The sequence below is a fragment of the Gouania willdenowi genome, chromosome 5 (genome assembly GCF_900634775.1).
Source record: "Gouania willdenowi chromosome 5, fGouWil2.1, whole genome shotgun sequence".
NCBI lineage: Eukaryota > Metazoa > Chordata > Actinopteri > Blenniiformes > Gobiesocidae > Gouania > Gouania willdenowi.
The window spans coordinates 18,066,719-18,087,844 of NC_041048.1; the positions used below are offsets into that span (position 1 = coordinate 18,066,719).

The following is a 21,126-nucleotide window of genomic DNA, read 5'->3' on the forward strand; positions in this document are numbered from 1 at the left end:
ACGTTCTCCGCAGAACATTGTCAGGCGATAATGTGCCACTGGAAAAACACATTTGAGTAGAGATCACTGTGAAGTAGGAGTGTGTTTTAAGATGACTATAAAGATACAAATGAGAGGAAATTAAGTCAGAATGGTAAGAAAATATTAAATTTGCATTTAATACTATTACTATTATTATTACTAATAAGTCACTTTTTTTAGAATTTCTTACAATTTCTTAATCATCACTCAGTATAATATGGGGTGGACAGACAGTATGATCACAGCTGCAATGCTATTTTTCTTCCAATGCCCGAGTTAAGAAACCAGAGCCCTGTGAAAACAGGAAACAGGGATAAACTCAGATTATTACTCCCGCAGTCAGCACTTTTTTTCAACTCCAGAGCTGTCTAAGCAGTCAGGAATCAAAGCCAACACGTCAACATAAAACTGAGCATAAGCAGGCATCGCGCTCACTCGTCTGAGTAAAAGCACGGAGACACCTCACACTGCTAATCACCGAGTGCCTGAGCACACAGGCCTCCACACTGCTGGCAGGATTAGGAGTGTAGCGTGTGAGAGACGCTTTAAAACAGTCCTGTCCTCCTCCCTCCTCTGATGTTCTCTTCCTTCATCAGTCAGCCCTCACAGAGCAGCTGTCCTCTCGCCTGTCCTGTCCCTGTCCCGTGTCACATCCCTCACAGCACGGGTAAACGATGCTAATGATGACAGTGATGCTGTCGGCCGCACTTAGCACCTCTTCTTTTTATGAGGTGGTGTTGGAGTCAAAGCCTGACTACGGAGATTAACATTACGGACTTGAGTTTCATCCTCTGTTGTGTAACAAAACCACACTCAGATTTTTCTTCTTGTTTTGAACTGTTTCTCCCTCGAGATGCAATGCTTCATGTCTTCTTGGAGAATTTTCTTTTTCTGTTTTAAGCATGAAATCATATTCATTATGTTGGATTGATGTATGCGTCTGCTTCATCTGTGCTGCAGCAAGCGCTCCGGCAAGTGAAACCGAGTCTGTAAACACAGAGACTCAGGGCGCGGAGGATGAGAAGACACCATGTTGTGGACCACTATGGTGAGAAAGCACAACAAATATAGACACTGAACTACGTTATCTAGTCAGTAGCTCAATCTGTTTTATTTTTGTCCTGATTAACTTCCTGCTGATAATTTTTTTCGTTTTTTTGTTTTCTCATCTATAAATAATAATGTTCCTCCACAGCCTTACTATGTGCGATATTGTTATTTTTAAAGTATTTTTATTGGGTTTCACATATATTCTTACATAGAGTATATTCTTCTCAAGGTACATTACAACCCATTTTTTGTTATTTTTCAAACACAAAAACATCACACACTATATACCCCCCCAACACATATAGACACACCCACACACACAATAATATGTATACTGTATGCACAAATATGAATAAATGAAGAAAAAACAATCAATTGTATACATACTATGTATAAACACATACATATACACAAAAATGATAATAATAATAAAATTAGCAAAACAACAAAATTATATCAGATAAGCAGGTAAACAAAGATGAAGTAAAACCAGTGTAAATACACAGAAATAATATGCAAAGTTAGATATACAAAGGAATTGCGATGTGTTCCAAGTTGGTCGGTAAAACCCATTATTATCCTGTTACAGAGAACGGTCAAATGTACATTAATTGTCCAAAGATGACAAGAGTTGTAAATGTCTACTTTTTCTTTTCTTTCAGTCAAAAAATCTCAAAGTCCAAATTCAGGTCAGTATAATTGTGTCCCTCACATCTGTTGGTTGCTACAGATTTCTGTGTGCATAGCGCCCTGCTTACTGTATTTATAATGAGAATTCACTCAGGATGATAAATGAACAGCTTTTATAAAGTCAGCATGTACCATGGGGTTATTTTTAGTGAACCGAGCCTTGCCTTGGCTTTTTTTTGCTCATTTGCTGAAAACTGCTCAAAGCACAAACTATACACAAGCAGGAAACCTTTGGTTTTCAAAGTTACACATACAAAGTTTATACAATAATGGAAATATTGGTTAAAAAGTCCATCAATCTTATATGTATTCATTGTAAATCCTTAAGCTAAGATTTAGTATTAATTTAAATCTTTAGATGTGTTGTTGAATTGTCAATAATTGTACTGTTGTCAACCCCTCCCCCTGCAGTCGGCGCTGGCGCCGCTGGAACAGATTCTGCCGCAGGAAGTGTCGCCTAGCCGTCAAGTCGGTGCCTTTTTATTGGCTGGTGATCATCTTGGTCTTTCTCAACACCTTAACCATATCATCAGAGCATTACGACCAGCCTCTGTGGCTGACACAAGTGCAAGGTAGAGCAGAAATTCACGAAATGCACAATCACTTTAAAAAAAGAACTGAAGTACTTAAAAATGTGTGGTTTTTTACCTTTATTTATTTATTTGTTCATTTACAGTAGTTGGAATCTACACATATTTGTATTTAAACTTGGCATAGTCTAAACATTATCTTTCATCAGCAGTATAATAAAGATGGGAATGAGTGTTTGAGTTTGGTAAAGGGGTATTATATTAGCGTTAAATAAGTGTAAACTTCATTGCTCGGGTCTGTTTTGTTTTAATCATGTTGCTCCTTATGTTGCATACCTGAAACAAACATTTCGGTCATTCATTCCTATCAAAGATTTAAGACACAGTTAGCAAATTTTTCCCTCCAATTATTCAAAAAGAAAAAAAATAAACAGGTAGGCGACAAAATAAGACAAGTCTTTTTCATTTTGTGCGGTGTCAGGTGTCCAAACATCATAAAGCTTTTCAATATATTCACATGGTCTGACATTCCCTTCATGAAACTCATCTACTAAGGATGTCACATTGTTTGTTAATCACACAATTTTGCAACATCTGCACCCAATGTTGTTTTTGCTCCAAATATTCAATGTGAGAACATGAGTCTCTTTCCAACACTGCAGAATCATCCTGGCAAAAGTCATTTAGTTTCTAATACCCTAAACTAAACTTTTTCGCATAAGGAACCATAGTTCTGTCTCTGAAGGGAACACAGTTTTGGCGATCTAGGAATTTTGTACTTTAACCACTTAGCCATAAAGTCTACAACATTTATCCACAAAGAAGAAACCCTCAAACATTCCCATAATGCGTGTACAAAAGTTACAAAAGTTAACATTTTCACCCCAAATTTTATTCCAACAAGCTCATTCTGCTATGTCATGAAACATGTTGTATTTAATTGATTTTATTACTTTCTCTTGTAAACAAATGTGTTTTAATTCTCTCTGTCTTTTAGATGTGGCTAATAAGGTGCTGCTGGCCCTTTTCACATGTGAGATGTTGGTGAAGATGTACAGTCTTGGGCTACAGGCTTACTTCGTTTCTCTATTTAACCGCTTTGACTGCTTTGTGGTGTGTGGAGGCATCACTGAAACCATTCTGGTTGAGCTGGAAATCATGTCTCCCCTTGGTATCTCTGTTTTCCGCTGTGTCCGCCTGCTGAGGATCTTCAAGGTCACACGGTAAAGTGCAGTGTGCGTGTGTGTGTGTGTTAACAGTACCTGGCGTTTTCAATTAATCTCCAACCTCTCCTGCTTTCTTTGGGTCACCCTCTATTCAGACACTGGCAGTCGCTCAGTAACTTGGTGGCGTCGCTGCTGAACTCTATGAAATCCATCGCTTCCCTACTGCTGCTGCTCTTCCTCTTCATCATCATCTTCTCCCTGCTGGGCATGCAGGTGTTTGGTGGGAAATTCAACTTTGATGAAACGCAGACAAAAAGAAGCACCTTTGACAACTTTCCCCAAGCCCTCCTCACTGTGTTTCAGGTATAAATGATGCTCATGATGCACATTTCACTACTAGCCATGATGACTGTTTTACTCATCAGCAAAGGTTGTTATGGGTGAGTCCGAATAGTCCCTCCTATCTCCTTTCCTATCAACTTTTCCTTAACCCTCGGAAGTGTTTAAGTGGCGGCCATGATAAGGAATATTCCAATTCTCTAAAAGCTAAGGAAAGGAGGCTTAATGGTTCCTTTATAACTTAATTTAGCCTCGGGAACACTGATGCATTCGTTACCAAAGGAGACCAGATAATGCTGCCCCACAATTTCTTGCGGCGACAACATTTAAACTCACGAAGACCGAAAAGGGACGGAGATCATATAAGTTACCAATGCAATAATATGCCTTGAGCAACTTTAAATAATGTAAAACTAATATCTTATTATATGAAAGCCATATTATCAGATTATAATTGACACAAAACAGAGCACTCTGTCATTTAAGAAAAAGCAATCAGAGATATTTTTAGCCACATTGTTTTATTCAACATATATCATTCACCAAGGAATGCTTTGTACATTTGTATGCTACAACGTTATGTAGGCCTATATCTTGCATAAATGTAACAATTTCATAAAATCATACATATTTAGGATTAATGTTGATTTCTGAGTGCAAGGTGAGTGCGATGTAACGTTCTTTTAGTTTCATGTTTGTTCCTCGTAGCCTGGTAGCCTCTTTTCCTTTGATTTACATTCAAACCGTGTGATATTTGAGATTATATCAGCAGTTAGAGGTGAAGGGGAAAGTGTTATAAATGTGCTTTTAGTTGTTCATTGTCGGAAATTTGTAGTTTTTTCACCACGGCAGACATCACTTACCTTCGCCGCCATCAAATTATTTCATCACGTAGTGGAAGTGCGTCTGATTGTCAAAACAACATTGTTGTGGCGGTTTTTTTTTCAACAATATCTTTATTGTTTGTTTTTTGCATAACAACCCTAGAGCTGAATAGGGCAATGTACAAAAACATAGGAGACAGATACCAGATCAGCCCATCCCTCCCTCTCTTCCTCCCACACCACCCACCCCTACAGGTCCGACCATACCTTCATACAGTGTGTACCAATTCAGATAAAAATAAGATAGAAAAAAAGGAATAAGAGTAATATAAATAGTAAGAGTAAATGCAAGCCTTCAGTATATCATAAAATAAACTGACAACAACACAATAACATAAACAAGACTGTTGCAGCGCAGGAGTAAATAGCAGTGAGAGTTAGGAAATAAAACTACAGTCAATAACAATCAAGCTAGAAACAGTACCAATGGTTGAATAAACATTCTTCTCAATTATATGACATTGGAGTATAATACTAATTTAAAGATAAAAGGATTACTGCATTGTGGACTTTGTGTCAAAATGTGTTTGAAAGCCACCCCAGATCTTTTGAAACTCTCCAAGTTTACTTTTCAGATTGTACGTAATCTTTTCACTTGGTATGCATGATGCTACTTCAGTCGTCCATCTAGCAAATGTAGGTCGTAATACATCTTCCCAATGCATTGCTATATATTTGTTAGCCGTGATGAGGGCTATTCTAAAGAATTTTAGTTGGTTTTTGTTGATTTTCAGCATAGATGTGTCGACTAGGAGCTTTACTCTTGGCTCTGCTGGAATGGTTAGTCCTGTAACATCATTAAGCACTTTGATTATAGACATCCAGTATGAATTAAGACAAGGGCAAGTCCAAAACATATGCACCAACGTTCCTATTCCTGATTTCCATTTTGGACAAAACTGGTAGTAATGAAGCTTTATTTTATGTAGCCTGTCAGGGGAATAGTATTTTCTATGAATAAGATTAAATTGCGTAATTATATGTCTAGAATTAAAAGAAAAACACTGACTACTTGTACACCATGATTCCCACTCCCCTTCTTCAAAATTACACTCCAGGTCTTCTTCCCGTTTACATTTCACTTTTTAACATACCTATAACCTGAGAAATTCCTGAGTAAAAGTAGGATATAAACCTCTTCACTCCCTGTTTATTACGCACAAGTTTATCTAAAGGTGTTTCTTTTAATGGTTGAAAATGGCCGCCCTGTTCAGAGATAACCTGGAGGTATTTAAAAAAGTGGGTTTGGGGTAGCTCATACTGAAATGAGAGCTCTTCAGAAGTCTGAAGGGTTCCATCTTTAAACACATTTCCAAATGCTGTAATACCTTTTTTAAACCATAGGTTTGTAATACCGTACTTTAGGGATTCAGGTAGAGAGGGGTTGTAGTGGAAAAGGGATTTGTCATACATAGGTTGAATGCAGTCCTTTTTCTTCCGAGTCTGTTGCCAAATCTTATAAGTATGGATAATAACTGGGTTTATTGTTGTTGCTAAAAGAAAGCTTAGCTAGCTGAGATATGGAACCAATTTTAATTTCAACTCTGTTAAATGAGACTGTTCAATTTGTTTCCACTTAGGTGAATGGACTTGTTCTGTTTGCCAGGCCCATGTTGCTCTAATTTGTGCTGCCCAATAGAAACGCTCAAAATTAGGGACTTTCAATCCCCCTCTTTCTAAAGGGTTTTGCAAAGTCGTCATCTTTATCCTGGGGGGTTTGTTTCTCCATATGAACTATGTGATGCACTGACTGAGTTGTTTAAGAAATAGCTTGGGGACAGGAATTGGTAGCATCTGGACAAGATGCAAGTATTTTGGTAATACATTTATTTTTATACAATTAATACGCCCACTTAAAGATAAAGGTAAAGCATTCCATCTCTTACAGTCTTCTTTTGTCTTTTTTAGTAAACGTGTGTAGTTAAGGGAGAATGTATTGTGCTCTTCTTTTGGAATTTGAAGTCGGTAGGTAATGTGATTGGGGCGCCATTGAAACATAGTACCAGTAGGGTCAGCTTCAGCTTTGATATTCAAAGGCATGTCAACGCTTTATTTATATTAATCTTATAGCCATAGTCTTATAGTCTATATTTGACCATATTCTGTCAGTGTGTCCATAAGCTGGGATTGATTCATCTGGACTTGAGAGGTATGCTAATATATAATTCACATATAGAGACAAAGTATGAGTGCATTCATCAATTTGTATACCATGAATCGCTGGGTTAGACCTTATGACTATGACCTTAATAGTAGAGGCGAAAGGCAACATCCTTGTCTAGTGCTGCGTGATAAAACAAATCTGGCTGAGATGTCTTCGTTTGTTTGTATTTGTGCTGTAGGGTGTTTATACAGCAGTTAATACTGCCACTCTACACAGTCGAACGCTTTCTCCGCATGGAGTGATACAGCAATGCATGGGTTTTGGTCTGACAAGGAGCTGTGAATATTGTTAAATAATAATCGTACATTGTCTATTGATGATTTGTTCTGAATAAATCCTGTTTGATCTATGCGGACAATGTCAGGAAGTACTTTTTCAAGTTGTAGAGCAAGGATTTTAGAAAAGATTTTATATTCACTGGGTAAAATTTAAATAGGCCTGTACGAGTTTCAGAGTTTAGGATCCCTCCTTGGTTTTGGTATTGCAATTATCAATGCCTGCTCCAATGAATCTAGGAGTCTATCAGTTTCTATGGCATAATTAAACATTGAGAGCATATGTCCTATCAGTTTGGGAATAAATGCTTTTAAAAATTCCATCAGGAAACCGTCGCGACCTGGTGTTTTTCCTGAGGCAAGTGAGGTCAGAGCTTTCATCGCTTCTCCTTTTGTAATACTGCCCTCTAGAGTCTCCCTTTTACCCTCAGATAATGTAGAACGAGTAAGTTTATCCAAAAGCTGTTGTACACTCCTACTAATACATCCTTGTGAAGTGTACAATGAAAGTTGTGGCGGTTTTGAATGAAATGAGACGGAGTCAAGTTGAAGGGTTTATTGGTCAAATGTGGACCAGGGTTCATTTAGTCAAGGGCTTTTGGAGGCAGAATGGTCTGGGTTTCAGAGGTTTTCAGTGTGAGCGTCCCATTAATGCGTAGCTGTTCTGTGTTCTCAGGGTTTTGTATGTTGCTGATAGCGCTAACCATAACAATGACGGAGCCTCTGAGAAAGGCCTTGGTAAGTGTTATCAATACGATAGTATCTGGCCTGCTTAGGGCAATTTGACCAGAACTGACCAGGAGAGATTCTGTAATGACATATCAAACATGATCGTCTTTCCCTAAGTCATTTAGGAAGTTTCCTAATTCCTTTCCTTAACCCCGTGACGCCATCCACAGGGTTAAGGAAAAGTGGATACTAAAGGAGATAGGAGGGACAATTTGGACGCAACCATTATCTTATGGTGGATGACCTGTTTGCTATCTGTCCAGATCCTGACAGGAGAAGACTGGAATGCTGTTATGTATGATGGCATCATGGCGTATGGAGGTCCTTCCTCCTCTGGGATGATTGTGTGTTTTTACTTTATCATCCTCTTCATCTGTGGAAACTGTATCCATTGACAGAGCGAGAGAGAGAGAGAGAGAGAGAGCGAGAGAAAGAAAAAGAAAGAGATAGGTTTCTTTTCCTGAACTCCTTGATCAGATATCCTTCTGAATGTGTTCTTGGCTATCGCGGTGGACAACTTGGCGGATGCAGAGTCTCTAAACACAGACGAAGGAGACAAAAAAGGGTGAGGACATCCCTTTGTTCATTGTGTGATTAAAAAGACTGCACATCATATTAAAAAAAACTTCACTCTGTCTTACAGGGATAAAAAGGAAGATGATAAAGATGACAAGGTGATTTAGCTTCAGTTTCAAGCTACATTTTTAATGCAGTTTGCCAAAGGATAATTGATGTTCTGTGCTCTTTATAAGGATGATGAAGAGGACAACGATGACACCGCAGGCGAGGAAGAGGATCCAGAAGTCCCATCAGGACCGCGGCCGGCCATTTCCGAACTGGTGAAAAAGGAGAAGATCATTCCTATCCCGGAGGGAAGTGCCTTCTTTATCTTCAGCAACACAAACCCGTAAGTGGAGCATCTACTGTATGACCTCACATGTACATAGTACAGTACAGGTTACACAATGACAGCGACACGTCTGTTTGGTTTTCTCTTTCAGATTTCGGGTGTTTTGCCACAAACTCATCAATCATCACATCTTCACCAACCTCATCCTTGTGTTCATCATGCTCAGCTCCGTCTCACTTGCTGCAGAGGACCCGATTCGAAACTTCTCCGCTCGCAACATTGTAAGTCCACAGGCCCCCTGCTGACATCCCCAACACAATATACTCCAAAGCAGGGGTGTCAAACATGCGGCGAGTGGGCCAGAACCGACCCGCTAGAGCAGGGGTCACCAACATGGCGCCCGGGGGCACCAGGTAGCCCACATGAACCATGCAAGGTGCCCTCAGGAGTTCTTGTCACCAATAGCTGCATAAAAAATCTGGTTCTTTTTGCTCAGTTGCGGTGCATTCTGGCAATCTGCCAAAGGCTGCAGGAACATAAGATGGGACTCAATGAGCCTGTTTTTTTTTCACACAAACTGCTAGTTTGACGTAAAGCTGTCCTTACATAGTGAAAGCTTTAGCAAATATGACAAAAAATCACTTTTATAAGAGTTGCAGACTGCACCTTTAAACATCAAAGATAAATAAGTACATGTGAGAGATGTAGTTGATTTACGTAGCAAAGTTAAATACTGCTACACGTGATAAAGTTTTAGTAACGTTTTAGTATTAAATGAACAATCTTAAAATGTTTATTTTCACTTTTTTAAGTGTTGCATATCTGGTGTATGGTCAGTGGTATTTTATATATGATATAATATATATAAAATGCATTTTTTTAAACAGGCAAGGTGGATTTTCTATAAAATTTTATGAAAATGAAACAATTGCATAAATTAAGAGAAATAAAGTGTTTCATGTTGACACAACAACATTTCCTACTTTTTAAGTTATTGCCTTCCTTATTATCTTACCCGCTAATTAAAGTGAAATTGTGAAAATCTAGTATTTAAGAAGTGTTTTTCTAACTGGTATCCCTTTAGACTATACAGTATCTATGAAGTAGCTCACAGTTTCAGAAATGTTGGTGACCCCTGCACGAGAGTGAATTTGCCAAATATGAGAAAGTAATGATAAAATAACAGCGATGACCCTGTGGTCAAATACAGTGAGAGTAAGGATAAAACACAATGTTTATGTTGTATATAAAAATCTGTTGTTGACCTTTTTTGCCTATTTAAAACAATTGAAGTTAAAACAAAAAATGGTAATTTTATTGTGCATGTGTAAATCAATTGAGGTATAGTACAGTCAATTATGTTATTATGATTTTCTTTTCTTTTTTAAAACATATTTTGTAAAAGGATAGATTAAAACAGGCATTAACAACAGTATACAATATGTTAATACTTCTTTGCACTAAAATAAAGACGCAAGTTTAGAGTTCTATAGGTCACTATTTTACGGGTCACATTGTATTGTTTGTGGCCCCTGAGATAAAATAAGTTTGACACCCCTGCTTCCAAGTCTCACAACAAAAGCAACAACTTAGCCTTCTGTTGGTATAATCGGTACTATTGTAATGACGGGAAAATACCATACACTTAATTTTGCATGTTTTAGCTCATTTACTGTAATCAAAATATTTCAAATTATAACAGAAAGTTTTTCAAAGGAAACGCAAAGTTTGACTTACTTCAACTTACTTTTTAACCAGGACATGGGGTCTTTAACCCAACATGTTTTATTTTCTAAAGATAAGTGTCCAGGCCCACATGGGTTTATGTAAAATGTGACAATTGAAATACAGACCATAAATGTGTGTCTCAGCAACAGTGTTTAACAAACCAATCATCCTGCCACTTTCTCCCGGTCTGAGATTGAACATTTGTAAATTTAGAAATATTCAAAGTCAGAAACCAACTGATTTTGATGTCACCAAGAAATTTCTGCATTCTGCATATATTGAATTTAAAAATATCATAATAGGTACAATTCAAAAGAATGTAAGAATCATATATGAAGTGTTAAAATATTGAAAGATAAGGTATACACTCTGGTGTATTAGCATTTTGTGTTACTTTAATCGTTGTACCTTTAATGTCCCTATGTCACCATTTTTTTTTACTTGATATGTTCTATTATCAGTTTTTTTTCCAAAGAAAAAAATCATGCAAACATCCGGTTTGATAAATGCCAAACAATTTTCTGTTTGGAAGTAATTGTCGATTAAACATAACTTTTGCTTCCGGCAGCTTTTCGATCTTTGATTCTTGAAAGAGCCTGTAAAGTTACTGTACTTGGCCTACTACAATTATAGTTATTGTATTTGGCAATTGAAAATTGTCAAATACATTGTAATCATAGGAATTATTATTATTCCTTTGTCCTAAATGTCCTCCTAGGCTATTAATGCAGCAGTAATGACATGTATGTCATCTCATAGGGGCAATGCCAAGAATGGTCTGCAAACCTTTTTTGGTGCCAAAATGTCAAGGTCGCGTCAAGTGTCAAAAAACAAAATTTTCCAAATCCCTACAAATATTTATTGTACAAGTTCAATGCTTACATTTCTGTAAATCTCATCTCAAGTGGAGTATTTTATTTCTTTGGACCGAAGCTGTACCACCTACCAGTAAAACGATAGGTAGGGGGTCAAAGTTCATGACGTCACAGAAAAAAAATGAAATGCATATAACTCTCAAATGCAAAATTGAAACTGCTTCATATTTGATACACATGATTGTCCAGGACTGTCCATCCCTAAACAAGACTCAATGTGAAAATTACCCATCATGCCTTGCGTTCTCAGAGGGCGCCGCTTTTATTGGCGTCCGATGCTAACAGCGCTAGCAGAAAGACGATATGACGTGTTGACTTCAAAATAGTGTTGCTGATGAAAAAAAACAGGCTGCGATCAGTGGGAGGGGCCTATAATGTCACTGAAAAATATTTTGCCTTTACATTCTAAATGCTGTATCTTGCTATTTTGCGATTTGTAGATTTTTAACCATTTGAAGACGATTTCACATGAAAACCGCACTTGCCTGTCAGACCAGATCCTTGCCCTGCATAACATGTGGTATTATATGGTTATGAATAAAATGAAGCCCGTCCTCAACATTGAGGAAGCACTATTTTGGCTCGATGTATAGTTTAATTTAGCATTGACATTAAAAATGGTGACATAAGTACTTTAAACAACAGTTACTGCTACAGATTTTATTTATTCTTTAATTGGAGGGAATAAATAGGATTTTATTAAAAGTTTTTTTAAAGATTAAAATCAACTGAATTAATTTAGGTATTTATAACTTAAATCTAAATATGATTTGTTCATCTCTAACATCAGTTTCATATTTTTACTTAAAAGCTTACTGCTGTTTTAATGCAGATCAGTGGTTCTCACCTGGTGTCTCCCTGGGACAGTCAGTCACCATTCCGCTCATCACAAGGCAATAATTAGGTTCTTAGGATTCTAACTAAAATAATTTATACATTTATATATAAAGAATGCGTACACAAATGTACACTATGTGCATTTCATAGCAAGTTCATAAGAAAATGCTCAACCCAAAGATAAACTTTGCTAACATGAATGTGGCTACAAATAAATAAAACTCCAGTGATCCTGATCATGTTGTAATAAAAAATTTTTTTTTAAAAAAGATATAAAAAAAAAAGCATGATGGATGCATTAGGTAAGGCCACTTAAATGAGTAATAAAACTACACAGGTTTTAAATGTCGTCTGCAATGAGGACACATTGTAAAGTAATGTCTGCAGCCACAAAATTGTTGAGGTGGCCAAAAGGCGTGTTAGAGATGTTTTGTAGAGCTATCCCACTGTAAAGTGTTCGTACAGATTTGAGGTGTTGGCTGTTGACCATTTTTTAGTATTTATACACATGTCTACAGTGCATGGTGCCAAAATGTCCAGCTAAACCGATTTTTTTTTATTTTTGCCCCCTTAAGGGGCACCTTTACTCAACTTTAATTTCAAGCTCTGCTCAAAGATCATGTATAATACTAAAAGTTTAGTCGGGTAATAAAAGTCACAAGTTCCTTTCAGAAAACTGGCATGATTTTTCTTTTCGGATTCACTACAATATTTTTTTGTAATTCTTTTTTTTAATAAAAGGGACAATGCACATTACTAAACATTAACATGTAAATGTGCAAAATTATTTCAAGAGCTGATTTCCATCTTCAGTTCCCTGGTTGACAAATGTAGCCAAATCACACAAAGTTCATCTAAACACTGCAGTAAAAGTACAAACAGAAGAAGTTTTAAATATGTACTGTATACAGTACAAAAGATATACACTTTGATTTCAGACGATAAAATATAATCAGGATGTTAAGATCAATGCTAAAAGTGCTAAAGTGCATCACGATATCAAAAGTGAATGAAGGAATTATATTTTGTGATGAGCGCTATGAGATGACTTATTGTTGTAAATGGTCCTATATGAATAAAATTGAATTGAATTAGAATAGCGCAATGCCCAAGTTTAATTTTACACTGCTCTATTGTACTTAACATACAGTTTGAAGTGTATGAAAACATAGAAAACATGTAAAAAATCATTAAGAATTAGAAATGGTCAATATCTTCTACGTTTCTCTCTTCCTTGCTCCTATCATGTAGAGCTAGCCACTGCTGGTCCACACACAGTGTAAATATTGCAGCCGACTGCATCTGTGACTGCTCCAATGATGCAAGAACATCCAAATTGGCTGCACCACACATCCTTATGTTGTCTGTTGTAATCAATTAAAACAAATATTAAGAAAATGTGAAGAAATGCACTACAAACATGCACATTTAGAGAAATATCAAAGAGAGAAGGTGGTTGCTAATGTAAACTCTGCCTCTCTATCAATGTATCTATGTCACCATCCGGCCAGAAATGGCTGCTCCCCATCGGTTTAATTTTAAGGAATAAAAAGTTGTTTATTGGAATTACATTAAACACGATGGATTTAAACATGATTACTTAAGGTACCCTTTAACAGTTAAAGGGTGCCTTAAGTAGTCATGTTTAAATCCAGTTAAAGTTTAACTGTTGTTCTTCAAAACTGAAAAAAAATAATGCAATCACATGTTTCAGAACAGAAAACAAAAAAAAGTTTGAAAACCACTGCTGTAATCTGGCTGAGAACTTTCACATACATGTGGTTTTATTATCTTCAAACATCAACACGTTTTAAGGTAATTGTATTGTCCACAATCTGCTTATATGTCACCAGCCACGAGATGAGAACTGCTGATCTGTTTATTAGATTACCAAAATTATAAAAACAAAAAAAAAATCTAGATCTGTGCTAAATAGTGCAGATAATAATCATGGGATCGTGTGCGCTTCAGGAAATGTAATTTCATGAGCTTAAACAAGCAGAAACACCAGTGCGGTGCTTGTTTTCACTGTACTGACTCTTTGCATCGTCGGTGTTTGTTTATTTTTCAAGTAAGTAAAAATCACTTCTTTTTCTTTTTAAAAACTTTGTGCAGCTAATGAAATATGCTAAGTCTATTTTAATGAATTACAAAGCTGCACAATGAACTGTCTTTGTTAAACATCTACGTTGCTTTTTGCAGATACTTGGTTACTTTGACTATGCTTTCACCGCTATCTTTACTGTTGAGATCGTTTTGAAGGTAAATGTCTTGTGTCCCCTGTCCGTGCTGTGACTAACCACTTCCCAGTAACACTGCAAACGTCTCGTTGCCTTCCAGGTCCTAGGCTATGCAGATTATGTCTTCACTAGTATGTTTACATTTGAGATCATTTTGAAGGTAACCCCTTAAATGACAACGAGAGCCTTGCTGCATTTTCTCCTTGTGTGTCACCTGCCACTTAATACAACCTGGCTTGTTTGTTTCCTTTCTCTTGTTTACTTTTTTATCTTCATGGCACCTCTTTTACAAAGCTAAAATGCTAACATTTGAGTTGGTGATTCTCAACTTTGCACACACGCACACAAAGATTTGTTTAAATTACACAGAGCAAAGAGCGCCTGCTGGGGGAAGGAAACATCACATTGACATTACATTCTACTCATAAGGGTGTCATCTCATTCAGGCAGCCATCCCTGAAGTCATTCTGATGATGCAGAAAGGGAACTTTTTTTAATGCAACCCAATGTGTGATGCAGAAATATTAACCGACTGTTCAGACATTGTTAGGGCTTTGGCTGAAGTTGAGGCTGGGTTTCTATTTAAGATGGTGGTGGTGTTCAAATGAAGAGAATCAACTCCGGTCAAAGCCATCGCCATCCCTCTCATACTGACTCCTCTATAGAATACTCATAAAAGAGGGGGCGAAAACCAACCATGTTCCCACTGAGCATGGTTCAGTCTGCCTTTCCTGACTGAGTGCATTGAAATGTTGGGCTCTTCTTCATTGCAGTTATTTCAGCTTCAACATCCCAATAACACTCTGTTTAACTCTTAACTTTAAAGTGCTCTTGGTTAGCGATCTCCTCTCTGCAATATACTCAGAGCTCCACATTTACATGCACTCAAAATAACATAAAAATAGAAGAAAAAAAAACAGACCATATCCTTTACTATTATTATTTGATGAAAAGTTACTTTGGCTGGTTTTCTTCTGTGCTTGCTAAGAAGTTTAAACTCTAAGCTGCTTCCCTTCCATTCTAAAGTATTAGAAAGAAACACACTGGAATGTGCTTTAGGAAGACGGTCCACATGAATGTGACAGTAAGGCCAGTTCTACTTTCCAATCACTATCACTAGAGCGCTTACAAGTTCTGAATCCCCTCATGGCAAGAAAAATGCATGTTTTATTGCCCCATTCCATAGTGGATTGAGAAATGAATGACTTACTACTACATTCATGTAAAATGGGCCGTGGGGGTGGCGATGTTAGAGTTAGCACCTTTTCTTACTGCTTTGAGCCGCCACCCCGAATCAGAGTGATCAACACGAGTGTGACAAAGTGTGTGTTTGACCGCAAGACAGTTTAGTTTACAGATTTAACATGTTTATGTGCTGAAAAGACTGTTACTGTGCGTGTGTGTTTGTGTGTGGGTGTGTGTGTGTGTGTGTGTGTGTGTGTGTGTGTGTGTGTGCGTGTGCGTGTGCGTGTGCGTGTGTGTGTGTGTGTGTGTGTGTGTGTGTGTGTGTGTGTGTGTGTGAGGGTTGGGGTCAATTACATTGTGCAGTTACAATTACGTTTTCAATTATCCATGTTCATTTACAATTGAATTACGATTACAGTGACCAGCATTTTTTCCAAACACATTTAGAGTAGAGTATTATTTTTTTTTTTATCCTCAGAATGTAAATTACAATTATGTTCTCAATTACTACATTTTAATTACAATTAATCACAATTACTGAGCCTGAAATAAATAACCTATCAAAGGTTAGCTTTCTGTTAGCATCGCTAATGATAAGAGATCCTAAGTCAGCCGTAAAATACACTAAAAACAAATATCAATCAACTATTCCTATCTATTGGTTACCTTGTTAGGCTTCCTAATCAATGAAAAATTGGGTTTTAATATTTTTGGTGTGGACATCCGAGCCATTTTGGTGTCAGTATACCCCTAGATTTCAATTAATTTAAAATGGTAAAATGTGGTAAAGCTTGATATGGATCATATTTTAATAATTGTTAACTACATATGTGTAGCATGGTTCCCCAGTTTTGCATTAAATCATAATTGAAATTTTTTATAGAATTTTCATGGCAATTACAATTACAAAGTCAGTTAACTAAACTGAATCACAATGTAATTACGATTACGACAGCAACATATTTTTAAAATTACAATTACAAGTGTGCGTGCGTGTGTGTGTGCGTGCGTGCGTGTGTGTGTGATATTTTCCCAATGGTTCTGCTGAGGCTGACATTCCTCCTCTCTCTTCAGATGACGACATATGGAGCGTTTCTCCATAAAGGAGCGTTCTGTAGGAATTACTTCAACCTCCTGGATCTGCTGGTGGTTGGAGTCTCCCTCGTCTCCTTTGGCATCCAGTGAGTTCAGAAAAGGAATGAATTGGCCCATCAGCAGAACGAGAAGAGTTAGAAACCAAATTAGGGGGCAGTGGGGCCCTAAAGGGTCAGGAAGCAGACTTAAAACCAGAGGGTAGCTGGTTAGGCACCATTTTTGTGGAGAGTTTCTGTGTGTGGATTTTCTCCAAGTTTGCCCGTTTGGTGCACATCATAGCAGCACCTCTTGATCAACCTTTTCATATTGATCTGTAATGTTGTTCTTCACTGAGAGTTAAAACATTTACTTTCAGAAGGTCCTGAGGTAGAAACTTTGACCCTTTTTTGTGTGAAGTTTGCATGTTTTCCATGTGCTTATTTGGGTTTCCTCAAACCATCTAAAAACACGTATGTTAGGTAATAGGAGTCTGTACATTGATGGTGGAAGTAAATGGGAGTGTGTGTAGTCGTCTGTTTGTGTTCGCTCGGCGATGGACTGGTTCCCTGTCCAGGGTGTACCCCAAACCTAGTGCCTGGTAAGAGCTGGTTATAGGCACCACCAGACAGGAATACGCTGATTAGACGATGACTGGACACAATAAATGAAGTTAAGAAAATAGAACATTTTTTTGTTGTTGATTTTAGTTTCATGTGTTTAGGAGCTGGAATTGTTAGTTATCAGTATTTACTGTAATTATGAGAAAAAAAGATTTTGTAAATTTTTTACATTTATAATTTGTGTTCAAATTTTGTACTATAACATATTATAAGATACGTTCAAGAGAATAAAACGAACAAAAAGAACATGGCTGGTCCTCCCTAACGAGTACATTCTTTCTCAGCGGTGTAAGGTGATTGATTATAGTAATTAAAGTCAATTCTACAATGAAGTATTGCTGTGATCTTCTAGAGCAAATAAACAGTCTTCAGTCTCTCCTTGTGATTTTTAGTTTAGATTTTTTTGTGGATGGTTAACCCTGCAACCTGTCATATGATACTTGGAGGCATTTATATATATATGTGTATATACTGTATGTATAAATATATAGAGAGATAGATTAAATAGCAACTAATTGTACTTACCATGTTAAATTCTTGGAGAATGACTCTATTGAAAATAAATCAAGTCAAATGTTATTTATAAAGCGTTTTTCATGTATCATGAAAGGATTTCACTGCTTTAAGTTTCAATGTTAATGCGTTTTTATTAAGTAATACTCCAAACCCCTCTGTACACATTTATATTGATTTAGCAAATTAATTCAGAACCCAACATAGGCTGGGAGACTCTTTTTATTTCCGTGTTAGTTTCAGAACATTAAAGCATTTGACATTCTTCCTTCTCTGTATGACTGTTTAACATTAATCTGTCTCCCTGTTCAGGTCCTCTGCCATCTCAGTGGTGAAGATTCTTAGGGTTCTTAGGGTTCTTCGACCCCTCAGGGCCATCAACAGAGCCAAAGGCCTAAAGGTTGAGATTCAAATCTTTTATCATCTAATATTTTAATAGTCTAAACATTTACATAAATCTATGGACTTTATTTTCCCCTCAGCACGTAGTGCAGTGTGTGTTTGTGGCTATCAGAACAATTGGAAACATCATGATCGTCACCACCCTGCTGCAGTTCATGTTTGCCTGTATAGGGGTGCAGCTCTTTAAAGTAAGTATCGTAAAGATACCAACAAATCTACTACACATTGGAATAAACACGATAAGAACATTTTCTGGTTTTTGTGACAGGGAAAATTCTACCGCTGCTCGGATGAAGCAAAGTCCAGCCCAGAGGAATGCAAGTCAGTTTCCCCCTCTTTTCTCTCCGTGGATCTCTTCTATTTATCACTACAGGAGCTCTCCTCATGTAAAATGTACTACTTTTCCTACAGAGGCACATATATCCTGTATAAGGATGGAGACGTGAATCAACCAACCATCCACAGACGCCATTGGCACAATAGTGAATTCAACTTTGACAATGTCCTGATGGCCATGATGGCACTGTTCACCGTGTCTACATTTGAGGGCTGGCCTGCGTAAGGAGGCTAATAATCTTTAGTTTGATGCATTATTTCTTAAACTTTAAATTTGGTCTTATTTCTTAGTTTAATCATAAAATGAGGGACACAGACCAACTAGACACTCCTTAAAGGGAAACTCAACCTAAATGACAAAGACTAACTTCACTATTTTAATGTTTTTTTTTTTGTTTTTTTTTGCATCTTAAAATGTTTAATTTTTTCCATGAAAATTCATATGCTAGCCCAGTTTTAAATGTCCTCTTGAAACACAAACTTTCTTCAAGATGCTTTATGGCTGACTGCAGAAACAGACACAAGGATGTGAATCATAATAGCAAGTGAAGCATGTCGTTCTCCGTCACATGTCTTTTTTTGTTGTCTCCTCAGGTTACTGTACAAGGCCATCGACTCCAACCGGGAGAACCTAGGCCCCATCTACAACTACCGCGTGGAAATCTCCATATTCTTCATCATCTACATCATCATCATTGCTTTCTTCATGATGAACATCTTCGTTGGTTTTGTGATCGTCACTTTTCAGGAGCAAGGGGAGAAGGAGTATAAAAACTGTGAACTCGACAAGAACCAGGTCAGTTATGAGCTTTCCATTGTGTCACAAATCAAGCAGATTATATGAAAAGTAAAGTAAAACAAAATAACTAGATTAATCTTAAATGTTATTAGAATGACAATGTAAGAAGTGGTCAAATGATAATTTGCTTATTGTCTTCAGCGTCAGTGTGTGGAATATGCTCTAAAGGCACATCCACTGAGGAGATACATCCCTAAGAACCCATACCAGTACAAGTTCTGGTATGTGGTGAACTCCACAGGGTTTGAGTACATCATGTTTGTGCTCATTATGCTGAACACACTTTGCCTGGCTGTACAGGTAAGATGCCCTGTGCCTACACACATGAAACCATTGCTATGATATGACAGTTTAGATCAGAGATGAGTGAGGCCACATTATCAAAAAAGATGTCAGTGTTTCAAATAAATGACCAATCTAAACATTAATGTGGGAAAGATAACATGTTTGTGTATTTTTGGTCATTGTGTGTATTTTTCTGTCAATTTGTGTTTTTTTCTGTCAATTTGTGTGTTTTTGTTCTCCTTTTCTCTGTTTTTGAAGTAATGTTGTACATATTTCTCTCAATTAGAGTTTGTGTCTTTAGTATGTAGAGTTGTTTTCTCAATTTCTGGAGTAATTTTGAGTATTTTTGTATATATTTCTTGTCATTTTGTGGGTGCCTGGATTCCTGTATATTTTTCTTGTCATTTTGAGGTTTTCTTTTCTCTGATTTTTTTTTTCATTTTGTATATTTTGGTTTTTTGTTTTGTGTATTTGTGGGTAGCCACACTTTTGCCGCTCTTTTTTCATTTAAGGTTTATGTTATAACTAAGAATATGAACTCCTAAAATAGCAAGCCTCATACTTACATGTATAAATTATTTGAATATAACTTTCTAATAGCGATCCTTTGGCTGACCCAATAGTGCAAAAGCTAATGATGCTGCCCCATTATAAGAAATAACAGACATCTATGATAAAAAAAAACAAAAAATTATAATTAATCTATATTAACTGAAATGACTGTAATTTGGGATGCACGACACTGAAATTTGAAATTGTGATATACATTATTAATCTCCCTATTTTTTTTTGGTCCCATTAGACACACCAGACATCAGATCGAATACTAGAGTTACCTGTTTTACATTATTTTGCATTATAAATTTCCTTTTCATTTTTCTTACAGCATCATGGTCAATCAGCACTTTTTAACTATGTGATGGATATTCTCAACATGGTTTTCACCACGGTCTTCACCGTGGAAATGGTTCTCAAGCTCATCGCATTCAAACCCCGGGTGAGTCACACATTACCGGTGCACACATTAGCCTATGAGCAAAAAAGAAGCACCAACGTGCATGAAGTAATACTGACGAGGAAGGGAATTTCTCTTCATTTACACCTCCATCGGATCCGCTGACGTACAGCTCTTTGTTGCGAAGAAGGACAGGATGCTAGTAAGAGAAACCGTGTGCAGTGCAGTGCTAGAAGATACATTAGCTTTAACACCCTGTTGCTTAAACTGTGTGTCTGCATGATAGTGTCTATAATTGTGGGCTATTCAGCAGCGGGAGACTCCCGAATGCTTTTAAAGAGTCGTTCTGCTGAAATTATGTTATTCCACTTGCCCACTACTGATCTAACCTCATTCAGGGATATTTTGGCGATGCCTGGAATGTGTTCGACGCGCTGGTTGTGATTGGCAGCATTGTAGACATTGTTCTCAGTGAAATTGATGTAAGTAATCTTGAGTACGGATAGCCTTCTGCTTTTTCAATTATATCCGTTTAGGCCGCCTCGGCAACAGCTTCTGATGGCAGGACTTTAACGCCTT

At 37.1% G+C, this 21,126-nt stretch overlaps 1 protein-coding gene across 4 annotated transcripts in view; it reads left to right on the forward strand.

The window, feature by feature from the left end:
• Positions 1-21,126, forward strand: part of cacna1da (calcium channel, voltage-dependent, L type, alpha 1D subunit, a) — an 87,312-nt gene that overhangs the window by 41,788 nt on the left and 24,398 nt on the right. For 3 of the 4 annotated variants that reach the window (XM_028447007.1, XM_028447008.1, XM_028447009.1), the window contains exons 11-30: positions 982-1,069; positions 1,734-1,760; positions 2,173-2,333; positions 3,289-3,514; positions 3,613-3,820; positions 8,112-8,232; positions 8,326-8,413; positions 8,492-8,522; positions 8,601-8,755; positions 8,850-8,979; positions 14,341-14,400; positions 14,479-14,538; positions 16,638-16,744; positions 18,083-18,170; positions 18,253-18,360; positions 18,441-18,493; positions 18,584-18,730; positions 19,103-19,304; positions 19,449-19,607; positions 20,479-20,589. In XM_028447007.1, the coding sequence (XP_028302808.1) occupies positions 982-1,069; positions 1,734-1,760; positions 2,173-2,333; positions 3,289-3,514; positions 3,613-3,820; positions 8,112-8,232; positions 8,326-8,413; positions 8,492-8,522; positions 8,601-8,755; positions 8,850-8,979; positions 14,341-14,400; positions 14,479-14,538; positions 16,638-16,744; positions 18,083-18,170; positions 18,253-18,360; positions 18,441-18,493; positions 18,584-18,730; positions 19,103-19,304; positions 19,449-19,607; positions 20,479-20,589 (2,330 nt within the window). The remainder of the gene's footprint in view (positions 1-981; positions 1,070-1,733; positions 1,761-2,172; positions 2,334-3,288; positions 3,515-3,612; positions 3,821-8,111; positions 8,233-8,325; positions 8,414-8,491; positions 8,523-8,600; positions 8,756-8,849; positions 8,980-14,340; positions 14,401-14,478; positions 14,539-16,637; positions 16,745-18,082; positions 18,171-18,252; positions 18,361-18,440; positions 18,494-18,583; positions 18,731-19,102; positions 19,305-19,448; positions 19,608-20,478; positions 20,590-21,126) is intronic. The other variant, XM_028447010.1, reaches the window with a different exon arrangement.